We start from the raw sequence: 17,943 nt of genomic DNA on the forward strand, positions 1-17,943 counted from the left end.
CAAATAGCTCAGGCACACCCTCCCACCTCCAGGCCTTTGCACTGGCAGTTCCCTCTGCCCTGAACACTCTTCTCTTAGACATATGCATGGCATACCACCTTACTGCCTTCCAGCCTGCTCAAATATCACTGTATTTTTCAGCACTCAAATTAGCATTATTTCAGGACTATTTTCAAAGGTGTGGACAGGCTGTAAGGAATCCCTAAGGGAGAGTGCAGTGCCCAGGTCTAGTAGCATGGGGCATCTTTGCTACTCCCAGGCCTGGCAGAAGGGCGAGGAGGAGGGAAAGACATGGTTGGTGGAAGGAAGGACAGAACTGTAGGAGAGGGCCACCTGACCAGAGCTGTGACCCACAAGGAGGGAGCCAGTGGGATAAACACCTCCCCCGCCTGTCTCAGCTCTCCTTCGAGGCTCATTGGCTGAATCCAGCCAGAGCCAGGATGCAGTCCTTCAGGTCAGCTTTTCCTGGGGATGTGGAGGGCAAATGGAAGTTCCCTAGCACAGTTGCTTTTTTGGGAAATGTGACTGCTCCCAACCCCCAACTCCCAAGTCCTCTTACCTTGCCCTATTTTTCTTCCCCATGGCACTTTTCTTCTAACATTTACATATTATTATGATTATTTTTATTGTCTGTTAGCTCCAGGAGGGTAAGAATTTCAGTCTCTTTTATTTTTTGTTGTACCCCAAGTATCTAGAACACTGACTGGCACATTTTTGACAATCAATAATTGTTGAATAAACAAATGCCTACTCAATCTCTCTGGGCACTTTGGGAAAAGCCTTTGGTGGCCAACTGGGCCCCTGCCTGGGGAAGGAGTGGGTTGATGCTGTAGACTGGGGTTCCAGGATTGGAGAGAAGCCAGCAGAGCCCCAGCTGGGAAGGAAGGAGAGCCTGCAGGGCTGTGCCCACAGCAGCCTGCCATTCCTGTGGCTCCCACAGCAGATCCCTGCTCCAAGGCTGTGACTTTGAGACCAGTAGGATTTTCCTTGGCAAATGCATCACTCTGCTTGGTCTCTCCAACAAGGCACCACTATGTGAAATCTCCTACCACATGAATTAGCTCTTTGAAGGCACATCTGGTGCCTTTCCTGGGCCTCTAAGGAATGTTTTCTTCAAGGAGTCCTGGACTCACCCTGCAATGGAAAGTCCAGGAGTTGTAGTGTTGGGGGCTGTGTTCTGAGTCTCCCTGACAAGGCCTTGGGTTCCCAGGTACAGAGCATTGTGGGGCTTGTCTGACCCCAGGGCTGCCCTTGGTTTACTCTTGGGCTCCTTCCTTCAAAGGTGCCCAGGAATGCTGGGGACTTCCTGAGATGGCACCATCATCCCCTCACTAAGACTCGATGTCCTGTGGGAGTGAAGACTCAAAACAATGCAAGGCCCAGCCTTGTACTCCAATTGTAAGGTTGTGCATTTTCTTTAATGGATCTATAAACTGAAAGTGATTTAAATAAAAACAATAGAATTTGAGGAGGGTGCCTTGGAAAATAATATTAATTTTAATCTGGAAAAATAAACATTCGAGACTAGCAGGAAAATTCTGAAAAACAACAGGAACATACTACATAAAATCTGGAGTCTCACTCTGTCGCCAGGTTGGAGTACAGTGGTGTGATCTCCACTCACTGCAACATCCACCTCCTGGGTCTAAGCGATTCTCGTGCCTCAGCCTCCTGAGTAGCTGGGATTACAGGCATGCGCCACCACACCCAGCTAAATTTTGTATTTTTAGTAGAGACGGGGTTTCACCATGTTGGCCAAAATGGTCTTGATCTCCTTACCTCGTGATCCATCCACCTTGGCCTCCCAAAGTGCTTCGATTACAGGCGTGGGCCACTGTGCCCAGACAAAATCCAGAAATCTTAAAGTAAAAGGTTGATAATTTGAACCTGTAAAAATTTAAAACCTAAATTGAGAAAACTGTCAAAAAAACAAAGTCAAAAGGCCACACACTGTGGAAAACTATTTGTAACATAATATCAGATAAAAGCTACTCAGGAGGCTGAGGCAGGGGAATTGCTTGAACCCGGGAGGCAGAGGTTACGGTGAGCCGAGATCGTGCCACTGCACTCCAGCGTGGCAACAGAGCAAGACCCTGTCGCCAAAAAAAAAAAAAAAAAAAGGCTACTCTTTTTAATATGTACATTTTATAAATCAATATAAAAAAGTCTGACCAAATTTCAAAATGGGTAAAGTATATAGACAGATAATTCACAAGAAAAAATAAAATTCAATGAACAGCGAATACATGAAAAGATACTTACCTTCACTCATAATTAAAGAAATGCATGAAAAAATAGCAATGAAATACAGTACCATTTTCAGCTGCTAGATCAGCATGAATTGAAGTGTTTTACAATGTATGGTGTTGGTGAGGGTGTGGGGAAAGACAATCTAGTGCATCGTTGGTGGGAATATAAATTGACCACTATTTTGGAGGGCAATTTGGAAATAACTATTATGGTAGAGTGAAAGTGGTCACAAGTTCTCTAATGTGCTTTCCATGGAGAGGTGGGGTCTATGTCCCCTTTTCTTGAATTTGGGTTGGACCGTGAATTCCCTGGTCAATAAAATACAGCAAGTGATACTGTCCCAGTTGCAAGTGTATCCCTTAGATTGTCCAGCAGGTTCCATATCGTCCCTCTTGGAAGCCAACTACCTGGTTACCTGACCTGCATTATCTGATGTTCAATGCTATGAAAAGCCCAAACCATGAGAGGAATCCCTACAGGATATGACACCACATGTTTAAAGAGCAGTCAAGGAGCACTGAGGCTCCAGTGATGTGAGTGATGAAGCTACCTTGGAAGAGAATCACAGATGAACCATTGGCTGAGCCCTTCCCAAATCCCTGACCCACAAAATCATGAACCATATAAAATGGTTTTTTTTTTGAGACCAAGTCTCACTCTGTTGCCCAGGCTGGAGTGCAGTGGTGCAATCTCCGCTCACTGCGACCTACAGCTCCCTGGTTCAAGTGATTCTCCTGCCTCAGCCTTCTGAGTAGCTGGGATTACAGGTATACACCACCACACCCAGCTAATTTTTGTATTTTTAGTAGAGATGGGGTTTCACCATGTTGGCCAGGATGGTCTTGATCTCCTGACCTCGTGTTCTGCCTGCCTTGGCCTCCTGAAGTGCTGGGATTACAGGCTTGAGCCACCATACGTGGCCAAAATGGTTGTTTTTGAGCACTAAATTTTGAGATAGTTAGTTATATAGCAATAGATATCTGGAACACCTATTCAAATTTAAATTTACCCATTGATCCAGCAATTGCAGTCTTATGAATCTAAGCTACTGAAATAGTTGTACAGGTGCACAAAAACACACACACAAAGTTAATTGCAGCACTGTTTATAATAGCACAAGACTGGAAATAATCTCTATGTCTATCATTAGGGTGATGGCTAAATGAATTCTCATATATTTAGCTAATGATATACAGTATGCCAGCTGAAATTCTGAGACAAGGAAAAGTCCCATTTGAGGTCCTGTGAGTCTAGGGTGATATAACACAGTGGTTAAGGGGAGAGAACCTGGCTTCGCCATTTACTATCTGTATGACTTTGGGAAAATCACCTGTCTATACCACAATTTCCTCATCTGTAAGATGTGGAGGATAATCATAGTACCTACTTCAGAGGGCTGTGGTGAAAAATATGACAATATGATATATATCTGTGCTGTATGTATTTTGAAGTTTTTTTTTTTTTTTTTTTTTTTTGAGATGGAGTCTTGCTTTGTCAGGCTGGAGAGCAGTGGTAAGATCTCGGCTCACTGCAACCTCCTCTTCCTGGGTTCAAGCCATTCTCCTGCATCAGCCTCCCCAGTAGCTGAGAGTACAGGCACACACCACCATGCCCAGCTAATTTTTGTGTTTTTAGTAGAGATGGGGTTTCACCATGTTGGCCAGGCTGGTCTCGAACTCCTGACCTCGTGATCCACCCACCTTGGCCTCCCAAAGTGCTGGGATTACAGGTGTGAGCCACCGCGTCTGGCTGTATTTTGTAGATTTGAAGGGATTGGAATTTTAAATTGAGCTGAACCAGACTTTTAATATCCTAAAATGATTGTAAAGCACAGTATCTGCCAGATTGTCATCTGGGGACAGGAAGGGAAATTTGACTGATAAAGATGTAAAGAAAGGCCATGTGCAGTGGCTCACACATGTAATTCCAGCACTTTGCGAGGCCGAGGCAGGCGGATCACTTGAGGTCGGGAGTTTGAGACTAGCCTAACCAAAATGGAGAAACCCCATCTCTACTAAAAATACAAAATTAGCTGGGTGTGCTGGCACATGTCTATAATCCCAGGTATTTAGGAGACTGAGGCAGGAGAATAGCTTGAACCTGGGAGGTGGAGGTTGCGGTGAGTCGAGATCATGCACTCCAGCCTGGGCAACAAGAGCGAAACTCCAGCTCAAAAAAGAAAAAAAAAAAAAAAAAAGTGAAAAAGTGACAATAGTGGCAGAAGAATGTTTTAAAGAAATGGACTCGGCCGGACGTGGTGGCTCAAGCCTGTAATCCCAGCACTTTGGGAGGCCGAGACGGGCGGATCACGAGGTCAGGAGATCGAGACCATCCTGGCTAACACGGCGAAACCCCGTCTCTACAAAAATACAAAAAACTAGCCAGGTGAGGTGACGGCGCCTGTAGTCCCAGCTACTTGGGAGGCTGAGGCAGGAGAATGGCGTAAACCTGGGAGGCGGAGCTTGCAGTGAGCTGAGATCGCGCCACTGCACTCCAGCCTGGGTGACAGAGCGAGACTCCGTCTCAAAAAAAAGAAAAAGAAATGGACTCATACTGTACTTCCTGTTCTGACCGTTGCTGTCTCTTAGAGATTCTTCCTACCTCAGCAAATACAGACCCACTCATTTCTTTTTAACAGCTGCTCAACATTGCATTGTATGATTTTATAATCATGCATCAAAATTTATTTTGTCATCCCCTATTGATGGCCCCTTGGGTTGTTTCCAGTTGTTTGCTATAGTTATGAAACAGATCGCAGTAGACATCCTTGCATCTTTATAATTACTGCAATTATTTCTATGGTGTAGATTCTTAGAAATGGAGTTGTTGGCATGAAAGGTATGTACATTTAAAAAATTCTGATAGCCATTGTCAAATTGTTTCAATATCTGGTCCCATCTTTCCCTCCACTGCTCTTTGTTTTTATAACATTGCTGTCTATTTTTAATGTTGTTGTTGTTTTAAGATAAACTTTAGTATAATTTTGCCAAGTCTTATCAGGTTGCAGTTTTGAATGAGTACAAGGATGAATTAGCTACCACATCTGCCTTGGAAAGTTCACAGTTGGCCAGGTGCTGTGGCTCACGCCTGTAACCCCAACACTTTGGGAGGCTGAGGTGAGAGGATTGTTTGAGCCCAGGAGTTCAAGACCAGCCTGGGCAACATAGGGAAACCTCATTTCTGGAAAAAAAAAAAAAAAATTAGCTGTGTGTGTTGGCACATGCCTGTGGTTCCAGCTACCTGGGAGCCTGAGGTGGGAGGATCGCTTGAGCCCTGGAGATAAGGCTGTGATAAGCCATGATCTTGCCACTGTACTGCATTCCAGCCTGGGTGACACAGTGAGACCTTGTCTCAAAAATAAATAAATAAATAAAAAAGTTCACAGTCTGGCAGGGATTGGGGTCGGGAGGGTGCTTTAGTGGGAGCTGGAGGAGGGGGTGACAGCTGCAAAACAGTTACTTGCATCCAGGCCAGGGATACCATGGAAGGCTTGACCATGGGTTCTGGGAACCCTCAAGAAAGGGGCATTTTGAGTTTGGAGCAATCTGAGAGCCCTCTACAGAGGAGGTTTCATGCCTAGCCTTTGTAATGGTTACAGAGCACTTTCTGGAACAACAACTGATCGAATTCTCAAAATAACCCTTTGCATTTAGGTAGTGTTATTATCTCCACCTTCCAGATGAGGAAACAAGTCTGGAGGATGAAGGTCTTGCCCGACTCCAGCCTCCCAGCTCTTAGGTGCCTTTTCCTTTTCTCTTTTCCTTGCTTCCCAAGCATCTCTCCCTGACCCCCAACCTCCTGTCCCCCAACCTGAGCTTCACTGGCTGGGCTGGCAGAGCCCTAGGCAGAGGACATGCTCAAGAACACTGCACATGGCTGTGCTGCCTTCTTACAGAGGACACACATCCGGTGCATTGGGCTTTCACAACAGGCTGGACCCTGTTCCTGCTCTGGGACCCAGATCACAGAAGCTGCCTCACCCCTCAACCCAACAACGCCAGGTCATCTCATCCTTTCTCCAGGCAAACACCTCTCTCCCTTCTGCCTGTTAACCTAAAAAAATCACAGGACCAGAAAACCAAATACTGCATGTTCTCACTTATAAGTGGAAGCTAAATGATGATAACTTATGGACACAAAGAAGGGAACAATAGACACTGGGGCCTACTAGAGGGTGGAAGATGGGAGGAGGGAGAGAATCAGGAAATATCAGTACTGGGTATTTGGCTTAGTACCTGGGTGATGAAATAATCTATACAACAAACCCCCATGACACAAGTTTACCTATGTAACAAACCTGCACATATAGCCCGGAACTTAAAACAAAAGTTAAAAAAATAAGTGCTGGGAGGCCGAGGTGGGTGGATCACGAGGTCAGAAGATTGAGACCATCCTGGCTAACATGGTGAAACCCCATCTCTACTAAATATATATATATATATATATATATATATATATATATATATATATATATATATAAAATTAGCCGGGTGTGGTGGCGGCTGCCTGTAATCCCAGCTACTCGGGAGGCTGAGGCAGGAGAATCGCGTGAACCCGGGAAGCTGGAGCTTGCAGTGAGCCAAGATCGCGCCACTGCACTCCAACCTGGGAGACAGAGCAAGACTCCGTCTAAAAAAAAATAAAATAATAAAATAAAATAAAGACCTTTTCAAGTTCATTTGGGTTAAATATTGCCCCCTTCCTGCAGCTTTTTAAAATGCGCATTCCTCTAACGGGAATCCATAGTAATTCCCTACTTTCTTTGCGAAGGTTGTTGCATCTTTTCCCTCTTTAGAAAGGCCCGAGGCTGTCTGGGAATTAAACTGCCACTTAACCCCACATTTACTTACATCTTTACCACCGCGTCTCTTCCTCTCTCACCCCGTCTCCATGGCCCAAGTCTTTAGCCTGGCATTCACGTACCCTTACTGGCAATCTTGGGGGAAGCCTCAGAAAATAGTACAGCAGAAAGCCCAGCGTGGAGGAGCCAGTTGGGAAACTCAGCATGTGGGCACTCTGCCTCTCTGCGCGGAGCCTCCCCTGTCATCGGCGGATCCAGCCCATCTCAGGTTAGACTACAGTCTGTAACCCCTAGCCTCTAACTCCTCGCGCCCCTCTGGCCTCCGTCACAGTCGTGCCCGTCGTGGGGACAGATGGGAGGGAATTATGGTACTTATGGTTGCTCTTCGCCGGCTCTTGCTCCCCCGCGTGTCGATAAGCGAAACTGCAGCGAGGCCCAGAGTCCTCTGCCCACTCCCCTCGGAGTTCAGGGAGAACGCCAAGGGCGACAAGCCAGGCTCAGGGAAACCGGGCGCCCATACGCTCCTAGTCCCTCTCACCTGGATCTTCTGCGTCAGGTTACATGCTTGCGCTAGTTTTTCTTTTGTTTCTTTAATTTTTTTTTGTAGAGACAGTGGGTGTGTGTGTGGGGTGGGGGGGTGGGGCTCACCATTTTGCCCAGGCTGGTCTCGAACTCCTGGGCTCAAGCGATCCACGTGCCTTGGCCTTCCAAAGTGCTGGGACTACAGGAGTGAGCCACCACGCCCAGCCTGTTTGCGCTGTTTTCTGAGGCTTTCCGCCAAATTGCTTTCTTTCCTGGAGAGAAAGTCACCCCCTAGAATTGGGGTGTCCCAGCGGACTTGCTGGGTGGTTGAACTGAAGGATGTCCTCCAACCTCACCTTCAGCCGTGGCCTGGCTGGGGACCCAGCACGTGGTTCAACGCCATGGGAATCACCGGTTTCTCCTTTGGAGAGAGTCACACTTGGAGAGGCCATTCTCAACTCTCCACAGCTTGCTGTGTGTCCCTGAGTGAAGTATTAACCTCTGTGAACCTCACGTGCCTCCTCTGTAAAGTGGAGCTTCCATATTCTAGCATTTGCCTCATAGAATTGTCAGTATGATTACATGGGCTAGTACAGGTTGCAGGTGGAGAGCCAGAGGATAATCACCACCACCACACTAGGGCACTCACTGTGTGCCTAGGCCTAGGCATTTTGAAATAACCCTATTAAAAAAGGATCATCCGGCTGGGTGCGTTGGCTCATGCCTGTAATCCCAGCACTTTGGGAGGCCGAGGCGGGCAGATCACGAGGTCAGGAGATTGAGATCACCCTGGCTAACACGGTGAAGCCCCGTCTCTACTAAAAATACAAAAAAATTAGCCGGGCGTGGTGGCGGGCGCCTGTAGTCCCAGCTTCTTGGGAGGCTGAGGCAGGAGAATGGCGTAAACCCGGGAGGCTGCGGAGCTTGCAGTGAGCCGAGATTGCGCCACTGCACTCCAGCCTGGGCCACAGAGCGACGCCGTCTCAAAAAATAAATAAATAAATAAATAAAGGATCATCCACAGATAAATAAATTGAAGGTCAGAGAGATTTAGTGATTACATGGGGTCACACAGCAGAGCTAGGACTGGACTCAGAAAGACATGGATACACAAGTGCTGGGAGATGTGGGTGGAGTCTAAGGTCTGTGAGTTTACAGCAGGGGTCCCCAACCCAGTTGCGGGACCAGTGCGGGTTTGTGGCCTGTTACCAACGGGGCTGCACAGCAGGAGGTGAGCAGCAGGCATTACCGTCTGAGCTCTGCCTCTTGTCAGATCAGCAGAGGCATTAGATTCTCATGGGAGCGGGAACCCTATTGTCCCCACATGCAATAGATTGCTGCACTCCTTATGAAAATCTAATGCCTGATGAACTGAGGTGGAACAGTCTCATCCTGAAACCATTCCAGTGGCCCCACTCCAACCCATGGAAAAACTGTCTTCCGGGAAACTGGTCCATGGTGCTAAAAAGATTGGAAACTGCTGGTTTAGAGGGTACCCAGGGGCCTGAAAAATAACCTGGCCCTGCCTCCCTTTGGTTAATGCTTTCTTCCTCTAATGGATTATTCATCACCTCTCAATCCAATGCTTGAGGGGTCAGGGACCTAAAAGACCATCCAGGCCTATTTCCATATGGAGAGAGGGAAGGGACTTGTCCAGTTCCACAGCTGGGCAGCACAGATCTGGATTGGAGCTCAGGTCTCCTAGTCCTGTGCTCCTGCTGCTCCTTCCCCCACTGGGTGAGCAGTTCTGCAGGGGGCTGCCACTCCTATCCACAATCAAACTGCCCGCTCAGTCGGAGCACCTCTCCAGGAGCTGCCCACTGGCTACCCCTGACCCCACTTGGCTGGGGACTTCTGCTACCCCCTCCCTCCTCTCAAGCAGCTGATTGGTCTAAGCAGAGAGGAAACCAGTGCCATTCTGGCTCCCAAGTGCTGATGCAAGACCAGCAACTATTTACTACTCGTGTGTGTGTGTGTGTGTGTGTGTGGTGTGTGTGTGTATATTTTTTTCTTTTGTTAGAAAAGGGCTAGCACAGTATATAACAAGTGATTTATGGTGGCGTCTTCCAGTAGATTTATTGTATTTGTTCCTTCTTTGTATTTATTTATTTATTTATTTATTTATTTATTTATTTATTTTTGAGACGGAGTCTCGCTCTGTCGCCCAGGCTGGAATGCAGTGGCCCCATCTTGGCTCACTGCAAGCTCCGCCTCCCAGATTCACACCATTCTCCTGCCTCAGCCACCTGAGTAGCTGGGACTACAGGCACCCACCACCACACCCAGCTAATTTTATATATATATATATTTAGTAGAGATGGGGTTTCACCATGTTAGCCAGGATGGTCTCGATCTCCTGACCTCGTGATCCACCCACCTTGGCCTCCCAAAGTGCTGGGATTACAGGCATGAACCACTGGGCCTGGCCCCTTCTTTATATTTTAAAATTTCTTTAGTAATGAACAAACATTAATAAGACAAGAAATAAAAAGCTGTTTTAAAATTTCTCTTAAGCAAAAGGCCAACAATCATTTTTAAAATGAGCGGGATAAGAACAGATTGTTCTCAGGAAAAAAAAAAAAAAGAAAACGGCTCTTAAACATAGAAACAGATAACCAACTTTGCTTGAAATGATAGAAATGCAAACTAAGATTATAATTAATTACTATTTCTTATCAGATTGGGAAAAATCCAAGTTTTACAGCATGTTCTCCTTGGAAACAGGCACCCTCATACATTGGTAATGGAAATGCAAAATATTTCTGGACCTTATGGAGGAGAATTTGGCAATAGCTAGCAAAGTCACATGTGCATTTACCCTTTGACCGAGCAATCCCATTTATAAGAATAGATCCCATAAATGCACTGGTAAAAATACCAATTGATGCATGCATAAGATTGGTCATTGTAACTCTATTGTAATAATAAAAGTCTGGAAACAGGGCCAATGTCCATCAACAGGGAGTGGTTGAATAAGCCACCCAATGGAGGACTCTGAGGCTATACAAAGGACGCAGGAAGATCTTGACAGACTACTGCGGAGAGATCTCTGTAGCAGATTGTTCCCAGAATGAAAGCCAGAAGAATGTTCAGAATAGGCAAATCTATGGAGAAAGAAAGTAGATTTGTGGTTGCCTAGGGCTGTGTGTGGAGGGTTGGGGAGGGGAAACTGCATGGGGGGTGATAGCTAAAGGGTTGGGCTTTCTTTTCTGGGGTGATGAAAATATTAAAATTTAGTGGTGATAGTTACACAACTCTGAACAATACTGTACTAAAAACTATTGAATTATACACTTAAATGGGTGAATTTTAAGGGGGAGGGCAAAGTGAGAAGATGGTATATAGTATGCTACTGCAGTAAAGAGAGAATATATGATTAAATTAAACAATATAAGGGTAAGCATCAACAACACAAATGTTATTTTGTCAGTCAGGATGCAGTGAGGGAAGCAGAATCATGTTGAAGTTATGAGTTAGGGCATTGGTCCCCAACATTTTGGCACTAGGGTCCAGTTTTGTGGCAGACAATTTTTCTACAGGACTGGGAGGTGGGGGGATGGTTTGGGATAAAACCGTTCCCCGTCGGATGATCAGGCATTAGTTAGATTCTCATAAGAAGCCTGCAACCTAGGTCAGGTGTGGTGGCTCATGCCTGTAATCCCAGGACTTTGGGAGGCTGAGGCGGGAGGATCACTTGAGGTCAGGAGTTCAAGGTCAGCCTGGCCAACATGGTGAAACCCCATCTCTACTAAAAATACAAAAATTAGCCACATGTGGTGGTGCACACCTGTAGTCCCAGCTACTTGGGAGGCTGAGGCATGAAAATCGCTTGAGCCTGGGAGGCGGAGTTTGCAGTGAGCCGAGATTACACTACTGCCTCCAGCTGGGGCAACACAGTAAGACTTTGTCTGAAAAAAAAAGAAAAAAAAAGAAAGAAAGAAAGAAAAAGGGGGAGTGGGGTGGCACAGTGGCTCACGCCTGTAATCCCAACACTTTGGGAGGTTGAGGTGGGTGGATGACCCAAGGGCAGGAGTTCAATACCAGCCTGACTAACATGGTGAAACCCCATCTCTACTAAAAATACAAAATTAGCCAGGTGTGGGGACGAGCGCCTGTAATCCCCACTACCGGGGAGGCTGAGGCAGAACTGCTTGAACCCGGGAGGCGGAGGTTGCAGTGAGCCAAGATCATGCCACTGCACTCCAGCCTAGAAGAAAGACTGAGACTGTCTCAGCAAAAAAAAAAAAAAAAAAAGGAATCATATATTTGATTATTATGTTGGAATTGTTATTTTGAGACCATTTTGAGGGGTTGGCTCAGGGCTCATTAATTGCTAGCTGTTATCATTATGTTATTTTTCAAAGGCCATTGCAAATACTTCCTTCTTTAGGAAGCCTTCCTGAACGATATCTTAAGGACTAATGACTGAAAGATGCTCTTCCTCCTTTGATCCCCAAAGTAGTAACTACACCTATCATGGCTTTTCTGGCTTCTTGCCTTGGGATAGAGATGCCTGAGACCCCATTATCCCTAAATTCAAAGAAGCTGTAAATGCCTTTAAGGCAAAAAGGACATGGACATCCCCCAAGGGTCTGAAGTGCAACCCATTCTGGTGTATTTAATGGGTATCTTTTTGTTTCTATGTGTCTTTGCAAGTCTGTGTTGTTTGATGTAAATGCATTTGTAATATTTTTATTGATATTGTCATCTAGGTCCTATTTGGTTTGGTTATTTACTTTTTCTGCCTAGCACTAGGTGTTTAAATCCATGTTGCCACGAATACATGGGGTCCCTTGCTTTGAGTGCTGCACAGCGTCACATTTTATCTATCCGCTCTCACAAGAAAGGGCGCTTAGATTGTCTCCAACTCCTAGCAACCATAGCAACACAGCAACCAACATCCTCCTACATGTCCCTTTATGGGCCTGCAAGAGAATTTCAGAGATCTCTATCAAGGAGCTGGATTTTAGGGTTCTCCCATAATTTCCCTCATTACTGCCAGACTGTTTTCCAGATTGACAGCCACAGGCTACTCACGCCAGCTCGACAGCTCCATATTCTCCACCGACATTTGGCATTATTCAACTTTCTAATTTTTGCCAGTCTTAATGGGTGTAAGTGATATCTCATTGTCATCTTTCTGAACACTGAAAAATCTCTTCATATGCTTGCAGAGCTGCTGAGGTTGTGGTTCCTTAAACGCCAGCTCACATCCTGGGGTTTGACTTTCTGCGCCTGAGGCGGCGGGCCCAAGGCTCATCCCTCCGAGTCCTGAGAGGCGCGAGGAGGGTGAGCCTGCTAGATGCCTTGTGCGCATCTATCTCCAGGGCTGGGGAGGCTGGGCGAACTCCTGGGGAGGAGACTGGGTCAGGGGCCCCTGCGGAACTCGGCGTGGTCCCGACCCGCAGGCTTCGGGCGCGGAGCAGTGGGCAGGTTAAGGGAGCAGGAGGAGGGACCTGCATCCTGGTCCGGGACTGGGGTGGCCGCTGCATCTGCGTTCCTAGAAGGCGGGGCGTGGGATCTGGCGGAGCGACCGCCCCCTCCTCTCGGCTCTCCCGGCCCAGCCCCAGCGGACGCGCACCTCGCACCCGGGCGCCAGCGCGCGCAGGGGCTGCGGAACGGCGGGATGCAGGAGGACCTGGCGTGGGAGACCGACGGCCGTGAGTTAGCCTGGCTGGGGGACGGGGAGGGGGGGCCGAGGCCGAGAGGACCCCCGCATCCGTTTGGGGAGTGTCAGGGGTGACGTTGTTGCCCTCCGAACGGCCACCTCTGACTTGGGTGTCTGTGTGGCTCCGAGCGGAATGGTTACCGGTCCGCGCAGCGGGCCAAGGGGACCTTGCCCGTGCATCTGGGACACGGGGGCGCCACCCGCCAGGTGAGCGGGGAGCAGCGGCTGAGAGGTTAGCTACAAATAATAAAGGTAATAGCGATCCTTGACTGCGTGCTGTACTTTGTGTGCCAGGCCTTGACCCAGGAGAGGCACGTCATTTGATCTTCGCTTCGGCCATTTGGGTAGGACATTACGTTATCTTCATTTTGCAGATGAGAAACTGAGGCACAGGGTGTTCAAATGAGTTGTTCAAGGTCACGCAGCCATTGGGTGGTAGAAGTGCTGAAAGCCCCAGCTCCCCCGGAATGCTGGGGCTGGATAGCGAGTGGAGACCGCATTGGATGGGGCACGCAGTCAGAGGGGAGGAGCCTGACTGGCCACAGGTGGGATAGGGGCAACTCTAAGCCTCTCTCAAGGAGTGCGCCCAGTGCCAGGGCCTCTAGGCCGGGCAGCAGCGTCTGTGTGGGCATCAGCTGGCCTGGGGCAGCTTTGGCTGCACTGTCTGGGAGAGGGGAGAGAAGGATTGTGTCGGTGTCTGCACTGTGAGTCCTTGATCCTGCAGCCTGGCCAAACCCCGACAGCTGAATCCCCGACAGCTGCCGGACAGCTGCCCCGGGGCTCTCCCTCAAATGCGCATAGTGCAGCTCACTGGATTCCTTTGAGACCTATAGTGTCCAAAATGCTGGCACACTGCATCTACTCAGCTGAGGAATGTGTTGGGGGTGGGAATGCTCAATCAAGATGCTAATTATTTCAGAGTAGGTACATGATTCTGTCTGGGGTGGAGGATCACTTGAGGGGGCCTGCGAAGAATGTGTAGCAATGGAGCATTGGTGTGTGTGGCAGAGAATTCTGGGCAGAGGACCCAGCATGGGCAAAGGCTCAGACAGCTCATTGGGTATTGGATGTGGGAGGTGGATGGAAGAGATGAGACAGAACTTGATTTCATTCTAACTTAACCTTCTGTGGCCTGGCAGTAGGTAGTGTCTGCTGGCTTCCCTCTGGGACTCCTGGCTGTTTGCAAATACAAACCAGGCCAATCGCCCTAAGCTGCAGATAAGACACAGGGTGCCAGTCAGGAAGGGACCTATACAGATCTCTTTCTTCACCCTCCCCCAATTTTACAATGGAAGAAACAGACCTACAAGGGGGATGTGGCTAGCCCAGGATGCTGCTGCTAGAAAGTGGTAGGGCAAGTACTAGAACCCAGGCTGCTGTAAGCTCACACCTGAAGAGGCAGCTCTCTTTGGCTACCAGAATTTGACCCTTCGCCTTGGAGGAATAATAGTGATGATGGTGATGGTGGTGGTGGTATGGTCATTATGTGCCAGATACTGTACCAGGGAGCTTTCATATCTCGATTCTAATCATTATATTAACCTTGTAAGGAAGCTCACGCTTCCGTTTTGCAGATGAGGAAACTGCCTAACACAGCTAGGAAGTGGTTCACCCAGAGTTGAACCCAGGACTGTGTGATTGCCTCCCGGGGTAGCAACTCTGAGGTCCACAGGTTGTATCCATGAGGCCCCAGAAAGCTCAAGATCCTCTTTCACATCTGGAGAAGTCTGTGTGGAATTTATCTAGAAAAGCAAACTGCATGGCAGGCCTGTCTCTCACCTCAGTGAATCTTAGCCTTCCCTACCAAGACACTCATCACCTGTCCCTGGATACACAAAGGGGCTGGGTTCAGACATTCATACTGGACCAAACATGAAAGCTGTGGGGTCACTTGCCCTGCAGTGACTATGCAAAGGGCCAGCAAATATTTGTCTGTGTTAGTATGTGTGAGCACTTTGGGAGAGGGGACAGGCATCTATTCGTATGGGGATTGTTGGTATCACTCATACAAGCAGATATTTTTTTTTGTTTCTGTTTTCTTTTTTCTTTTTTGTTTTTTTTTGAGACAGAGTCTCGCTCTGTCACCCAGGCTGGAGTGCAGTGGCGCGATCTCAGCTCACTGCAACCTCCGCCTCCCGGGTTGAAGCAATTCTCCTGCCTCAGCCTCCTGAGTAGCTGGGACTACAGGTGTGCACCACCATGCCCAACTAATTTTTGTGTTTTTAGTAGAGACCGGTTTCACTGTGTTGGCCAGGATGGTCTTGATCTGCTGACCTCGTGATCCATCCACCTCAGCCTCCCAAAGAGCTGGGATTACAGGTGTGAGCCACCACGCTCGGCCTGTTTGTGTTTTCTTTTTAGAGACAGGGTCTCACTCTGTTGCCCAGGCTGGAGTGCAGAGGTGCAATTATAGTTCATTGGCAGCCTCAAACTCCCGGGCTCAAGCAATCTTCTTGCCTTAGCCTCCTGAGTAGCTGGGACTACAGGCATGTGCCACCACACCTGGCTAATTTTTTTAAAAACTTTTTTTGTAGAGATGGGGGTTTTGCTTTGTAGCCCAGGCTGGTCTCGAACTCCTGGCTTCAAGCCATCCTCCTGCTTTGACCTCCCAAACTGCTGGGATTGCACGCATGAGCCGCCATGCCTGGTTCAGAAGCAGAGTTTTGTGGGTTCCTACTGTGCCCACCTTTGGGCCTGCTGTGAGCTGTGGGTGGATCAGGAAGGGTCAAGTGTGGCCAGGGCCTCCAAAATGCTTGGAGACTAGACATCCTCACAATTAAGAGCCGTCTGGATGACGGCAGCAAGGGGCTCCTGTAGGGATCATCTGGCCCTGGGTCCTCCTGGCTCAGACGCTAACCTGCAGTCTGACCCTGAGCCCACAGCTGTGTGTGACAGGGGTGGGCAGGGGGAGTTCTGAGGTTCCCTTTAATCTGAGACTCTGTGCTAAAGGTGCAGTGACGAGGGTGAGAGGAGCAGAGAGAAGAGAGAGACCACAATCGAGGTGGCCTCAGCGTGGGCAGGTGAAAGCTGGTTAGGATTTGGGCAAGAGGGGTTGGAAGAGGCTGGGTGCTGTGGCTCACACCCGTAATCCCAGCACTTTGGGAGGCCGAGGCAGGCTGATCACTTGAGGTCAGGAGTTGGGGACCAGCCCAGCCAACCTGGTGAAACCCTGTCTCTACCAAATACACAAAAATTAACCAGGTGTGGTAGCACACACTTGTAATCCCAGCTACTGAGGAGGCTGAGGTGGGAGAATCGCTTGAACCTGGGAGGCGGAGGTTGCAGTGAGACAAGATCATGCCACTGCACTCCAGTCTGGGCAACAGAGGGGTTGGAAGAAGGGGTGGAGGAGCAAGGAGACGGAAGGTACAGGAGTGGGGTAAATGTGCTTCTGGCCTCACCCGGCGCTGGCATGAAATAGGTGGCTCAGTAAATCCTGGCTGTTTTCTACACTAGACTGAAAAGGTGGTTACTGACTCCAGAGGGAGTTAATTTCATTTCCTTCCCCAAGAGCAGCTCTTGGGAGGGTACGTGAAACTTGGATAATGAGGCACACATTTAGGCTGCTGCAAATGGCTTTGCCCTGCTCTTCCGTCTTCGGGGTTTCACCACGTCCTGGTTGCGTGGCTGTGGGATGAGTTAATGAAGAAGAGCAGCCTGTCTATGGAGGACCCTGACCTTGAGAGGGAAGAGGGCTGTGCCACTCTGCCCCCATTCCTAGCTGAAAGACCCCTGCCCCAGCAATGTCCAGGAGTGGGAACAGGCTGTTTACCTCTGGTGTCTGCAGTGTGGGGGATCCTCCCCCTCATCCTGCACCCCGTTTTCTCCCCATAGTGCTTCCTCTGGAGAGGCAGCTCCACGAGGCCGCCCGCCAGAACAACGTCAGCAGGATGCAGGAGCTGATTGGGAGGAGGGTTAACACCAGGGCCAGAAACCACGTGCGTAATGAGCTTCTCTGAATCGGGGCACCTGGGATAGTGTCATGATAATGCCAGTACACAGGGGGAACAGTTCATCTGAGCTACAGGCAGTTAATACATTTGCATGTGTTAACTTGGAGGGAGGCTCAGGCTCTGTCCTCATGGCCTGCATTGTCTCGAGGAATCTAAGGAATCTAAGGAATCTAAGGCTTAGAGTGGTTGGACCCCCACCCAAGGTCAGGGTCAGGATTCCAAGCCAGGCTTGGCAATTCCAGAGGTCAAACTCTTAACTTCTGGGACCCATCTGAGAAGTTAGAGCCAGGAGGGCTAGGGTCAAAGGTCAGCAGCCAGAAGCTGGGAGATGGGCAAAAGAGGAGGACAGACATTACACAAAGCATCCCACAAACAATTCATTCTCTCTGTGATAAGTTGTCGTAACAGCGTGTGCAGGAGGGTCGGGAAAAGCCTCCCAAGGAGGTGGCTTTTTTTATTTTTTCTTTGAGACAGGACCTCACATCACCCAGGCTGGAGCGCAGTGGAACAATCACAGCTCACTGCAGCCTTGACCTTCCTGGGCTCAGTTGATCCTCCCACCTCAGCCTCCTGAGTAGCTGAGACTACAGGCACGCACCACCATGCCAGGCTAATTTTGTATTTTTTCTAGAGATAGGGGTCTTGCTATGTTGCCCAGGCTGGTCTCAAACTCCTGGACTCAAGCTATCCTCCCACCTCAGCCTCCCAAAGTGCTGGGATTACAGGCGTGGGCCACCTCACCCTCCCGG

At 48.7% G+C, this 17,943-nt stretch overlaps 1 protein-coding gene and 1 long non-coding RNA gene across 6 annotated transcripts in view; one reads left to right on the plus strand and one right to left on the minus strand.

The window, feature by feature from the left end:
• Positions 1–650: 650 nt before the first annotated feature.
• LOC144329926 (uncharacterized) lies at positions 651–7,514 on the minus strand. The gene is made up of 2 exons (XR_013395672.1): positions 7,101–7,514; positions 651–1,887 (listed from the first exon to the last, which is right to left on the minus strand). It is a non-coding gene; the product is annotated as an uncharacterized LOC144329926 (long non-coding RNA).
• Positions 7,515–13,141: 5,627 nt separating this feature from the next.
• The window catches only part of ANKDD1A (ankyrin repeat and death domain containing 1A), a 45,125-nt gene continuing 40,323 nt past the window's right edge, over positions 13,142–17,943 (plus strand). For all 5 annotated transcript variants that reach the window (XM_077939585.1, XM_077939583.1, XM_077939584.1 and 2 more), the window contains exons 1-2: positions 13,142–13,233; positions 17,076–17,179. In XM_077939585.1, coding sequence (XP_077795711.1) covers positions 13,200–13,233; positions 17,076–17,179 — 138 coding nt within the window. In that variant the 5' untranslated portion in view covers positions 13,142–13,199. The remainder of the gene's footprint in view (positions 13,234–17,075; positions 17,180–17,943) is intronic.

Source organism: Macaca mulatta, chromosome 7 (genome assembly GCF_049350105.2).
Source record: "Macaca mulatta isolate MMU2019108-1 chromosome 7, T2T-MMU8v2.0, whole genome shotgun sequence".
Classification (NCBI taxonomy): Eukaryota; Metazoa; Chordata; class Mammalia; order Primates; family Cercopithecidae; genus Macaca; species Macaca mulatta.